Source organism: Chenopodium album, chromosome 8 (genome assembly GCF_948465745.1).
Source record: "Chenopodium album chromosome 8, dcCheAlbu1.1, whole genome shotgun sequence".
Taxonomy (NCBI): Eukaryota; Viridiplantae; Streptophyta; class Magnoliopsida; order Caryophyllales; family Amaranthaceae; genus Chenopodium; species Chenopodium album.
In genome coordinates, this window is record NC_137841.1 from 63,794,335 (window position 1) to 63,808,659 (window position 14,325).

The 14,325-nt window shown below is 32.8% G+C and overlaps 1 protein-coding gene across 1 annotated transcript; it reads left to right on the plus strand.

The window, feature by feature from the left end:
* The first annotated feature begins 220 nt into the window (after positions 1-220).
* On the plus strand, positions 221-3,528 carry LOC145556238 (uncharacterized). The gene is made up of 3 exons (XM_081617893.1): positions 221-667; positions 746-952; positions 3,265-3,528. Exons 1-3 carry the CDS (start codon positions 449-451, stop codon positions 3,334-3,336), a joined length of 498 nt encoding a protein of 165 aa, XP_081474019.1. The 5' UTR covers positions 221-448; the 3' UTR covers positions 3,337-3,528.
* Positions 3,529-14,325: the final 10,797 nt, after the last annotated feature.

Genomic DNA, 14,325 nt, shown 5'->3' on the forward strand with positions numbered 1-14,325 from the left:
ATGGGCTTTGTATGTGTTTGTCATTTACCAGGGAATGGAGCACAACTATAAATTCGTCGGTAAGCTCACTACCCTTAGTGATACGGAAAATCTATTACGTGAAACTTCTCAGCCGTTTCTCGAGGATTGCTTGTCAAAAGGAGGTTTGTACAACCTATTAACCCTACCCAAATCCACGATTCCAACACCACTTTTGTCAAAGCTGGTGAAATAATACAATCCCATTTCCAACACGTTCAACATTCGAGGGAATGTTCTAGGAATAACACTTGAAGATGTGTTTATCCTAGCTAGGATCAAGATTGATGGGACTCCCGTCCTTCTCAAAGATTACAGCGACAAGAAATGCCATGCTATTTTTGGTGAGGCTATCAACGATTTTGACCACCTCCAGGAGATTATCGGCGACACAAGTTTGGATGAAGACAAGCGCAAGGCAGCACTATTGATGTTAATAGTGCAATGCGCTATAATATCGTCTCACCATGGGAATCACTTTTATCCTGCATTTTTCGAGGTCCTCAGCGATCCAGATGGGACATGTGGGACTTATGCATGGGGGGCCGGCATGCTTGCCTTCCTCCAACATCATTTGGAGAAGTTATTTGTGGAGAATACTTCCGAGAAAACAGATATAAAAATAAATGGTTGTGGTTGGCTAATACTAGTAAGCTTCTTTTTTTTTAATCAATCTTTATTTTATGAAATATATTATTTAAAAAGTAATGTGATTGTCACTGTACAGTGTTTCTTCTTTGTACGAATCCCGAAGTTGTGGGATTCTATAGGCCTCACATCTGTGAGGGAAGAGATGGAGGCGGGGCAATTAGCTCAACACCCATTCCCAATGAGGTGGATACTAGAGAAGCTGGCAGTCTCCACCCTTGGCAAAGATCAACGGGGGGGTTACCTCAAGAAGATGGACCCTGTTTTCAACAATCTTGAAGATCAGGTACTAACTAGTTTTTTACCCGGCTTTGCCCGGTGATGTTTTATTTGCTTAATTATCATGTTTACAATACATTTGAAGTGGTTGTTAGGATAAAATTTCATATTATCTTAATTAAGCTTGCTTATGTTTGTGCTTGACTCCGTCCTTTTCCATTAAAAATCATACCTTTATATATAAATACCAAGTGATATATGACATTACGACAATAACAATATATACTTGCAACATGTTGTAGAATAGGAGTAGCAAACCAATATTGTGAAAAACCAAATCCATTTATCACAATCTCAATTATTCTATACATCCCTCTCCATATACCATGAGCTTCAAAGAGTCTACGACCTAACAATGACACAAGGTCACACAAAACATTCTATTTTTGCAAAGTTTAAACCACCAATGTTTATTCAGTGTTTAAAACAAACCATAGCTACAAGAAGTAGATCAAACTAAATAACATCATCATTGGTTGAACTTCATATCAATGCAAGACCCCGAGATCTCTAGTAAAGATACTCCTTGCCACCACCCTAGCTAGTTGTTGTTGTAACGAATGTAACCCTTATCATAGTTCATATCCACTTGTCACTGCTACTCTTGTCATAGTTCTTCCTTGTAACTTTCCCCTGCTTGCTTGTAGTACTCAATGTAGCCCACTTTGTCAGCAACCCTAATAGTAGAGCTAGCCTTGTACCTATTTTTACAGTGTTACAGTAATTGCCACCAAAGTATGACTTCTTGAAGTCTGGCACAATTAGATTCCATTACCCATTTCCGGTGCATGGACCACTTTGTTTTGTGCTCACTGCATTGTCATTTGGTATAACCCAGACAGAGACAAATTAGTTTGTTTAGTTAGTCCATTACCACTTATCACCCAAATTATAATATAAAAATAGCATAAAAGGAACATTTAGGCATTTAAAATCTAAGTAAAATACGTAAAAGGGTAACATAATTTTGATATCCTATGAAGTTGAAAGTTTGATGTAGTTCACTCTGTCATAAGAAAAATAACATAAATTATCCAAAATATTCTTTACTATCCATCATCTTTGTTTATATCTAACTGACTTCATTCCTTTCTAATTACTTCTGGAAGCTATAATCCTAATCCATTATTTTCTCTAAGAATAAACAAAATCATGTGTTTCTCCACTCTTCCTTTCATCCCCTCCTACTCATTCTCTCTCAAATCAACTTCATTATTTCTCAACCTAAGAAGACTGAATTCATTGTGTTCAAACAATGTAATGCTAAGTACAAGCACAAATTTCACATTCATACTAACTACCAGATAATTATCTAAACATTCTAAAGTCAATTATTTCAACAAATAAGCACATTTCATCAATCAGACCAACAATAAAAACATGTCATTTGTCCTTCCCGTACATTAACCTCTGAAGATAAATTCTTCTCATGCTAAAAGAAATAGTATCAAACTTTTAATTTTTACCAAAAATAATATTAAGTAGTGCTTGCTATCTTTCATACACGACACGTATACTTTATATGGAAAATAATTCATATATATTGTTATTGTGAAGGTAATACAAATAGTATATGTAGTGGGTACATGTAGTTGGTAGTTTGGTACACGAGAATCCTACATAGTACCATTCAAAGAATAAACAACTTTATAAGATATCCTTGTATATGAGGGTATGAGACACTATAACTTGTATATGGAACTATAACCTTACAACAACATCAATTAAGAATTTCAAACAAAAACGCAACAAATTTCAGTCAATATAGAAACAGTAAATAATCAACAAATGAGCGAGCTCAAATAACAAATAACCATATAGCAAATATGGACGGTATAATCACCTTCCCATATAGCAAATATGGACGGTATAATATGCATCATGGGCATTTAAAATAAGGGGCAAAAATTTTTAAAAAAATTTGTAAACCACTAATCCACATACTTCTTCTTATTCTTATTCTTATTCGATATTTCACCCTTGGAAGAATTCTGAAAAGGAAAGTGGGGAAAAAAAATTAAAATTACCATTCTTTTGTAAAATAATAATTCATTAGATATTATCACCCGACACAGATTTGTACTGGAAATCTATATAGTATTGGCCATGCTTATGAGTATTCTTACTATATATAACAATAGTAAAAGTTATCTAAACATTGCAAAAATATTATCCTAGTATAATATGCTAGAAGGAAAAAAAAGAATACAGGTTACTTTGTAAGAATACTATCTTATGATTTCATATACTTTGACAAATCTGAATTTTATATTTTTATTTTTATCTTCAGTCAAATATACCCATTTTGAATGCATGCAGATTGGTATCAAAAGCAAGCTTAATCAATTGGATGTTCATATTTTTTCAACCAAACATATCAAATCATATTAAGGGTGATTATTCTATCTGTTTTAGAATTGACATATCACCGACTTATCACCAATGCTAGGACTTATCACCGACTTGTAAAACTTGAAAGGATAAAGCATGTCAATTTCAATTATACAATTCACTTGTGCTAGTACTCGAAGGCAACATTTGTAATCTACACTGAAACTCAAATTTCTACCATAAGTCTACCCGACTAATGTCACAAAATTTAGAAGTGGTGTAATGAGATGGAATGATGATGTTTAATGAGACAACGATTTTAAAAAAGGTGTTAGTTGAGTAGTTAATCAAGCTTCTGATAATAAACATCATGTTTTTGAGAATACAGAACTATAGCTGGGAACTATAGCTGGGAAAACTCTGATTCTTTTGTTACAGAGCATGATAATATGATATGCTTTTAATCTCTTTTCTTTCAATTCTTTTTCTCTTTTCATTTTTCACCTAAATATTTACTATAGGATGTTCTGTCCCCTGATGATATATATTTGATGTTTTCATGATAGGAAATTTGCTGGACACCCTATACGAATTGGGTGCTTCCTAATGAGCTGAAAAAAGATCAACAGTTCGTAACAAGACTTGGCCCGATTTTTTGTAACAACTATGTGGTTCATCAAAAACCACATCTTGTTACAAAACAATTGGGATGTTTCGAACTCGACCAAGTCATGGATCGTGAAAAGCTCACCATATTTGATCATCATATACGATTTGTTGATAATCGTGGCTCTAACGGGCACAATTATTGCAAGTCGTATGAGAAGGAGCTTATATTGTGGAATAAAAAAGTGTGTATTAATGAAGTCGATGATAGTGATGGCGATGATGCTCCTCATTCTCCTCCTCCTCCTCGTCGTCGTCAACGTCGGTTTTATGGAAATGTGGAGGATGCTCGGAGAAGCAATCGTCCACGAAATCCGCCTAGGGTGTACTCACCCCCCTGGTGAGCTGGGGTCTTTTTTAAGAACTTGTATAGTTTTAGAACCAATTGGTTCTGTGGGTTTTTTTTAAAAAACTTGTATAGTTTTAGAACCAATTGGTTCTGTGGGTTTTTTTAAAAAAAAAACTTTTATAGTTTTAGAACCAATTGGTTCTTCTGTTTCAGAGCCATTTGGTTATTATTATTATTGTTATTACCAATATTATTGTTATTGTTCTGGTTTAAAGGTAGTTTAAAGACTAATTTAGTATATTTTAGTGACCACTGTCCTCTTTTTATAGAGGAACATTGATAATTTTATTCGTATATTCCATGAATATTAGATCCCAAAAATGCTTTGAAGCTAATCAAATGATTGAACAACTCGGTCTAACAAATATGAAATCACAAAAATGCTTGATGTAAAGGTGAGGTGCTCTCTTCATTCAATCCGTGTAAAGAAGAAGGAGGAGGAGGAGGAGGAGGAGGAGGTTGAACTTAGAAAATGTAATATGAGATTAAACAAAAATGTTATGTAATTTTTTGGAATATGAGATTAAACAAAAATGTTATGTAATTTTTTTATACAATATATGGAAAAACATTTTGAATCGAAATGCTAGATGTAAAGGCATTAAAATCATCTTAGATTCAATATAATGCTTGTATGTACAGCATGCTTAGAGGATATATATATACAAGTGAACATTTGATATGACAGAATGAATATTTTAGTCGAAAAGATGAATATATTTCTTTTTGAGAATGAATGATATTTCAATTCATTAAGTAATATGAGTTTTGTTACACTCCATTCATGTTTTTGTAGGAAAGGTGAGGTGCTCTCTTCATTCAAGTCATTGGATACGTATCTGATCTTTGTCTCAAAATTAAAATACAATTATATGAATATATAAATATAAATAATCCTACCTACTCTTCATTTAATTAATATATAAAATTGAAGAATTGCTTTGCTCTTCGAGTCGGATTGATTTTGATTCTGTGCTTGAGGACATTATTTCCTCTATTTCTTGGTTTGATTTTCCCATCAGGGTGTTAGCAATACACTCAGTGTTCCGCCTAGTTTTTGCCCCAAACCTACTGTGGTTGCTAATGTGCCAGATGTGCCTCCTAAATCAACAAATCAATCTTTCAATCAATCAATAAATTCCTTTAATACAGCATGTCAGTAACATGATTAATTCTCTATTATCATTAACTTCCTCATTCATTAGTCAATCAATTACTATGATAATTGATAAAAAAAATATTCACATTAAAAAAAATCCACTTCCTTGGTGGGTATAAATACTCACATAATTCACATTGCTTTCTTTTATTCTACGTACTAATAACAATTCTTTTTCTCTTCTTTTGTTCTCTAATTCTAATGTTGTTGATTGTGTTTGCAACAATTTTCTTTTATGATTTTTTCACTTTTCAAACATTGTTTACCGATATTATAATTTTGCATGCTTGTGTGTGTTAGAAAATTTCACTTTAATCTATTTTTATTGACTTTTGTAAAATCCTTATCAATTTCTTGGTTCATATTAGATTATTATTTATTTATATTTTTTTATACTAACACATTCATTTATATTTTTTTATACAATAGTAAAATCCATCATCAAGATTAAAATTCATATTTTAACTATTTTATTAAAATTGAGTATTAAGTTTAAAAAACATCGCATGGCGTGTAAATTAGACTAATATTATTTAAAACCGAACATTTGATCGGACAATTAACTTGTGGGAACAACAAATGATAACCGCGGAGGACTACAGTGCTACCGCTTGAATAACCTGACATTTATATGCCGCTTACTTTGACCTTATTTCACCTTAGAATCCTTAGATTACACTGTACTCTGGTGCTTTCTTTCCCAGCTCAAATGCCCTCAAACTTGCTCTAATTTCTTTCACTTATTTTTTATTTGCTCTGATCATTGTTCGTCATTTCTCGTTTCACTCTTTTCAATTGCTTTTATGTAAGTTTTCTCAATTCATCTTTGAATTTCCTTCAATTTAAAGTTTATTTTCATATGCTTTTGTTTTGCTGGGGTTTTCAAATAGCTTGCATGTGTAACTACTTGCTTGGTTCTCAATTCACAGTTTGTCATGTTAATTTTCATGTACAGTATTCAATTTGTAGTGCTTTTGATCGATTTAGATGACAGAGCCTAATGCATGCAAACAATTTTTATTTTTTTAGGTTTCATAAAAAAAAAAAGGGTGTTGGTAAATTTACTTCACTATACATTTACGTGATCATAATAAAAAAAATTATATACTCCCTCGGTTCCACTAATTAAATTCATGCCCTAAGGCCATAAGGGAAATCAACACTATTCATTAGTAGTCAAAATAAATATCAGAATAGTCAGGTGGAGTCTTGTTAAAATCGTATTAACAACTAGTTTATTAAATTTCAATTTTTATAATTTTACTCATGTACAATTAAAGATATTTGACTTACAACCTGTTTGGTTGAATATTAGTAAAGGAAGAGAAGAGAAAGGAAAAGAAGAGAAAGGAAGGGAAAGGAAAGGAAGAGAAAACAAGCTTATTTTCCAATGTTTGGTTCAAATAAATGAAGTGAAAGAAATCTAGCTTATTTTCTTAGACATTAATAAATTAGGAATGACGGAAAGTGTTATATTTTCTTCCACTTCCTTTCCCGCCATTTCCCCTCTACCAAACAGACTCTTAGAAATTGTGCATTGACAAACGTGTAAGAAATCGAGGATTGCACACAATTTTTAAGAAACGGGGAAGTATTATTTATTAATTCTCACTTTATTTTAAAAAATATCTTAAATCATTGATTCATGCAATTTGTCGTATATATTGAACAAGTTAAATAAGCACTACATTTGAAAACTTTCAATTAAAAATTAAATTGACGTGACTTATTTTACTTGACATATTAAAATGTTATCTTATAAAAAAATTCTAAGATAAAAAATTGTCTATCAAATAACTTCAAATATTAAAATAATATTTTTTTATACTAATTATATTTTAAAATTTAATTGTTGATTATTGTTCAGTAATTTCTATTATAAGTCAAATATACTCAAACTCTTTCCTTTTGTTTAAAATCTCTATTAAAGGATTGAGCCTATTACACATACAAAAAATTTAAAATAATTTTAAATGGTCTATCTTTGTTTTTGACGGGAAATAAATGGTCTATCTTAGTCAGTATCTGATTCTGTTTGAAGACATTGCTTCAAATTATCATTGCAGTGTAAGAAGATAGGAGTAATCAATATGAAACTAACTAAGAAGATAGTAGTAATCAGTATGAAACTAAATTTTCGAATTGTAATTTTTTAACCAAGAAATGTTGATGGATTTTTATGTGCAGGAAGTTATGGACTTTATCAAAGAAGAAAGTATGATTAGCTGCTCAAAATTATCTGTGTCTTCTCCTTTTGCTGTGCCACGAAAAGCACGTACTAAGCCTTTTCACTGCAAAAGACGCCTGGATTTTGATGACACATCTTTTCTCGGAAAAAGAAGCCGAGTTGGTGATGAAATGGGGTTTTCTGAAAGTACACAGCAGGATTCAAATCTTAATGCAAGAATTACTGTCCCTATTGATGACTTGGAGAAACAAAAGGAAGAAATCCCTGAACCACCTCTTGAGATTTGTATGTGACCTCTAACCTTGGATGCAAATTTTATATTCATTTCTGTTTCGTTACAACTAACTTACAATTTGATAACATTTTGAGACCAAACACTACAAATCATGTGACAAGAAAAAATTAAGTCAAAGTTGAACAACTATAAATGGATGAAGCATGAAAGTTAAAATGGAGTACGTGACCAAAACTGTACGTACCTACTTAAGAGTTAAGACTTGCCTATAAGGTTTTACTAGTATGAACTAGCATGTTCCATCCCTAATTGATTAAGTGATACTTGATGGTTTTACACTTTTACTTAAGCATTTAAACATAGTCCAATCGAAAATTGATATGCATTGAATCAAAATAATTTGTTCTCAGGGTACTTAAAGAATAAGGAGTAAGATGAACCAGAGATACTCCAAAAATGTTTAACGTTGCTACAGCCAAATGTTGGCTCAGCTAGTGAGCATGTCTCAAGTGATGACGGAGAAGAAATAATGGTGTCTGAGAAAGAAAACAGGAAAGACGCTTTTGTGGTGGGACCACCAACCCCCTCTCCAACAAGGAGAAAGCGTGCGAAGCCTACCATGAAAATTCAGAAAAATAAAATGGAAGAAGTCTCAGAATTGTTTGCTCATTCGCATTATTTAACTCGTTCAATTATGGAGCAAGTGTTGATAGATATTGAAAAAGATAAAGATAAAATGGTAAGTCGTACACGAATAGGCCGTGTGCTGAAGTTGCATACCAAAAGAGTCTCCCTAAACTCGAAAAACCAGCTATCATTGAAAAAAACAAAGGATGCAAATAAAGTATGGCAAGCTTTGATGAAGAAAGCTATCGCTGAGAGTTGTGACACAGTCTTTGAAAAAGACGAGACCGTCTCAGTGGAAGATAATTCATTAATCTTCCACAGAAAGGTGAAATCATTCATATCCAAAGTGGGTACCATTCAGGGTGAGCAATCAGCTTAGCATGTTTTTGGTGATTGATTGATAAGATGTTGATTTCAAAAAATTGTTATTAGCAGGAGAAGTTTGTTACTTAACTACTGAACTAATCAAGATATATCACTTAAATTCTCCATTTTACTTAAACTGCATATATGTTAACACCAAAACCTGAGCCAAAGAGACATTCACTAAAAGGAAATTTTCTCGAAAACTATATTATCTTTTGTTTCCTCCAAATTAATATAATCTTGCTTACTTTCACCTAAGTAGCTTGTTATATTTACTGTAAAGTAGCTAATCTTGAATCTCTGCATAGGTAAAAGAGATTATTCTCCATGGAAAGGCTCAGTGAAATGATATAATCTTGCTAATCTTGAATCTCTGCATAGGTAAAAGAGATTATTCTCCATGGAAAGGCTCGGTGTTGGACTCAGTTATTGGTGCTTTATTGACTCAGAGGGTGGGCGACAACTTTTCAAGGTACATATTCTCATATGTTTAAGCACTCTTTCGGGAAACTATTGTAAAAACAGCAGGTTGCGGAAATAACTTTTCAATTCTCGGTGCAGTTCTGCTTTTATGGAACTTGGCGTGATCTTTCCCCAGGACCGTGATTGCGTTGCTTATGGCCGGCATCATCGAATGTTGAGAGATCAAAGAATTAAAGGTGGTCGTGTTTGCCATAATAATAAGGATAAAAAAGGGAACGGAATGAAATTGAGTGCTGACAATAAGGAAAGTTTGGATGAGAAGAAAGTGAAAAACTCGATAAAAGGAAAAGTTTCAGGGAAGAGGAAACTTTGGAACACCTTGAGGATGCAATATGGCAGTGTGGATATAAAACGAACCATTAATACGGTTGATTATGTGGATTGGAATGCTGTTAGGCGAGCTAAAGTTGAGGACATCTCGGATGCCATTTTATTAAGAGGCATGAACATTAAGCTAGCTCACCGCATCTAAGTATGTTGTTGGTACAATTGGTACTATTCTAAAAAGAAAAGGTTTTGATATAAGATTTGTTAAACCGGAGTTTCTTGAAAATTATATTTAAACCTGAGTTTATTTTAAAGTGTGAATATATTTTCCTGTTTCTAAGATTCTGTGAATTAGTAAATATTATTGAACAGAGGGTATTACATTTGCAGGAATTCCTAGACCGACTTATGAAGGATCACGGGAATTTGGACCTTGAATGGGTTCGAAATGTTCCCCGGCTCAAAGCAAAGTAAGCCTGACAGTCATTTACTGTTGAATAACCTCACTGAACTCTCAGAAATCATCTATTTTATTTTGTACTGCTTTTTATTCACCAACATCTTCTTTTAGGGAATTTCTTCTAAGCATATATGGATTAGGGCTAAAGAGTGTAGGTTGTGTCCAACTTTTGACCCTCAAACAACCAGCATTTCCTGTAAGGTTTTTCATGAAGTCTGATTATTTTATAATTTGAAGATTATAGTCTTTGACAATGGAATTTGACATCAATTTTGCGGAACAGGTTGATGTGAATGTTGCTCGAGTGACAGTGCGTCTTGGGTGGGTTCCAATCCCAGAACACACAAGTGATAATCTTCTAATGTCTGTTTTGTATGAGTAAGAAACTGAGAATTATCACTTTATAATTTCGTTGAATCACTTTTGGTTGCAGTGATAAAGATCATAAAAAATATGTCTGCAGGTCCTCTAAACTTCATGATTTGATTAATCAATATCTTTGGCCCCGGCTGAGCGAGCAAACTTGACCATAATACCTTGTAATGTTATCTAAACTATAATCATTTAAATGCGAAAAGACTTGTTTCATTTGCCTAAATAATGTTATATATCTTCAATGGTTAATTCTTTTGAGTATTTAGGTATGAGCTGCATTATCTGATGATTACATTTGGGAAGGTAAGTTTATTATCTAACTTTCAGAGTTATAATCTTATTTTCTTATAGACAAGTAATAGTGGCTTGTTATTTTTAATTACAGGTCTTCTGTACAAAGAAGAAACCTAGCTGTGCCGAATGTCCCATGAGAAAGGAGTGCAAAAGTTATGCTGATATTGACATAGAAGACTCTGATGGCATGGGTCGGCTTATCACTCAAAGAATGTTGACAAGAGCTAAAGGGGGATCATCGAAATCAAAACTGAGAGGACAAGAAGGTCCAGTAAAGAAGGATCAGACACATTTCACTCTTGGTGGTATTGAAGCTCCAAAAACACCAGCAAAAGATGAATCACACCAGAAACCGAGAAGTCACAAAGAAAAGAACACACATGTTTGTTCTTCAATAGGATGGAAACCTAAAAAAAGCCAGACAAGGACACAACACTGTGTGTGAGTTGCTTGTAAACCTTATTACTCATACTCAGCATTTCATATTAGGCATTGTTGCAAGTGTCAAGTCTAAGCTTGACACTCAAATATTTGAAGCAATGCTCAATAATTTTAGTCCAAATAAGCATGAAAGAGTCCATAATTTGAAGCCCTTGTTTTGGTGTATCTTATATTTGTTGTGAAAATGCGTCCCAAACATAGGTATGGAGTCTTAGAAGAAAAAATGGTTTAGTTTTCAACCATTTTACTGACATTTTGCTTAATGAGTATATCGATACTTTGTTGTTGATCCATGGAAAGTAAAAACTTCTATACAAGTCTTGTCAATATTTTAGCACCAATATAAAAAACTAGAAAAAGATTGTTAAATGTTGATATTTATACTAACTCGTGTAATTGCCAATGCAGTTATGAGCTTCCAGATTGGCATCCGATTCTAGAAACGGTGACTGTGCTAATTCTGTATCTATTTGAAACTTATCTATGCTTAGTTAAATCTGTCATGACTGTTTATTGCTCGTGTAGTTTGATGACCGAATGTGTGATGATCCATCCCCATATCTTCTTCTGGTATGGGAATCAGGTAGTCATTTGTTCGATGTTAAGACATAATTTATTTTAATTTATTTTTTTACTAATCGCATGCCATTTGTTCAGGAGATCCATCGGTGGAAATCACACCGCCTTCAGGTCTATGTAATAGAAAATGGTCTGAGACAGTTCCTGGGATAGTTATGGTGAGAAAGATGCAAGCTAGATCTTTTGATTTATATGCAATAAATATGTAAAAAGATGTCCATTTCTAAACTTAAATAAAAATCTACAGATTCCCTTTAGGACAGCTTTGAGGGGGAACTTTCCACTAAATGGAACTTATTTTCAAACAAATGAGGTACACCATTGTATTTTTCAGGATGCTATCAATGCTTAAAGAATTCTAACCTAACCGGAAGATTCCACTAGGTTTTTGCTAATCAGAAGACCAGCCAAGTGCCAATTGATGTTCGTTGCAAAACTTTACAACAACTACATAAGACGACGTTGTACTGTGGAAGCAACTTATCCAAAATAGTTACAGGTTACAAATGCTTGTTTTTTGTTTACAAGAGCGCTAAGAACCTGAGCTCTTTGTCCTTGGATAGTTTTTCATATTCTTAATGGAGTCATGTTTAGTAACAAATAAATATAGTTTAATCCATGATTTAGAAGAAAATGATTATTTTTTACTACCTATTACTAAAAATTTCAAAATATAGTATAGGACTAAGTGGTGCAACTATGTATGGACGTAAAATTTGTTGTTTGAAATAATTCAAGTGACTTAACGATTTTTGTCTTGTCAGGTTTATCCGCCAGTGAGGTGAAAAGACTTTTAAATGAAGGTGCATTTCTTCATGTTTTTTCCCCTTTCTCATCTTAAAGCCACAAGGTTATGATTAATGGGTTGAGCACTTGAGTGCATATATTAACATGTTGATTGGTGTAGGCTATATATGTACAAGGGGTTTTGACCGCGAGAAATCTGCTTCAGTTGCTTTAGATAAGCCATTGTATACACCGTCCCAGATCAAAAAAACGAAATCTATAACTTGCAGTGAAGCATGTCACTCTATGAAGATGGTACCTTCCCACCTCTAAGAGCATGTTTTTGCTTTGTAATGGTTTGTAAGTGGAGCAATTTTTATTTTTTTTTTGAAACTGTTTCACACTTTTTGTTTTTTTTTTTTTTTTTTTTTTTTTTTTTTTTTTTTTTTTTTTTTTTTTTTTATTCTAAACTGTTTCACACTTTTTGTAATATCAAGTTTGATAAATTTAAGCCATCTCACTACTTGATGTATAAAGTTTCTTTTCATAAATTTGTATCTGACCAACGTCAATTCATTGGTGTTGACAATATGTAAATAAATAAAGTCTCCCTATGGTTGACGTTTTTCGTGTACTTGAGATGTTTTCTTATACTTCTGTATGTGTGATTTTATGTGTATTTGGGATGTTTTATGCAACATTTTATATGTTACTACATTCTCTATTTATAAGGCCGATAAGACAAATTTTATGTTACATATATTTGACAAATCAACTACAATCTTTTTTAAAAGAAATAATGTACAACAATTAATTTAGTTTAATAAATTATTATTGATTAAATGTTACATATATTTGACAAATCAACTACAATTTTTTTAAAAAAAAGAAATACTTCATCACTGTTCATATATAATCCACTAGTCTTACATGCATGCATCTATTTGATATTGAAACTTCAAACAAAAAACTAAAGTGGATTGTTCGATTATCAATCAATAATTACAATTATAAAATTGACTCATTGAAAAACAGATGGCTACCAGGTATCTTACACAAGATTATCTTATTTTGGTGTCTGTTTTTGTTTTTGTTTTTGTTTTGATGTGGTATCTTAATAAGAAATAAAAAATACTTTATCACTGTTCATATATAATCTACTAGTCTTACATGCACGCATCTATTTGAGATTGTGTTTCCAAACAAAAAATTAAAGTGAATGGTTTCGATTAACTAATATGCACTAACCCAAAGACTTGTGCTTGTGCCCGGCTCAATGGATCAGATTTTCCATATGTTATAGGGATGGTTAGCCGTGAGAAATTTAATTAACGACAATCTTTCAAACAAAATTCCTTGTTGTTTCAGAAAATCTATAATGCAAATTTTTCAAGTGAAATTATCTATTTAACCAGATTTCTAATCCCAACGCTAACAGTCATACCATTTGGTAGACAAACATTAATTAAACCTATAATGCAAATCATCAATTTGTGTTACCCCAAGAGGAATGACGGATTCCTTCGTTCGATGTTTGCCTCACAAGATAAACCACCTTTAGTTGGCTTGAATTATGTTTTACCAATTACTGATCTAAGAAGAAATTACCAATTACTGATCTAAGAAGAAATATCAAACCCCGTTAGCCCTTTTTGTAGTTGTGAATAACTTTTCTTTCTTTGTAGGAATCAAACCAGTAATTAAACAACCAACAATCAACAAAATTGGGAAAAAAACGAAAATTAGGGTTCCAAGGGGAACTAACCTCCACGATTTTCGACTGAAGTGCAGCACAGGGGCGGCGGCGACGGAGGGGCGGCGTTGACGGAGGGGC

Excerpts from the sequence above, each read along its gene's own strand:
- LOC145556238 (XM_081617893.1), top strand. The coding sequence starts at position 449 with ATGTTAATAGTGCAATGCGCTATAATATCGTCTCACCATGGGAATCAC. Across the intron at positions 668-745 it reads GTTGTGGTTGGCTAATACTA|TGTTTCTTCTTTGTACGAAT; the intron begins GTAAGCTTCTTT and ends GTCACTGTACAG. Across the intron at positions 953-3,264 it reads TCAACAATCTTGAAGATCAG|ATTGGTATCAAAAGCAAGCT; the intron begins GTACTAACTAGT and ends GAATGCATGCAG.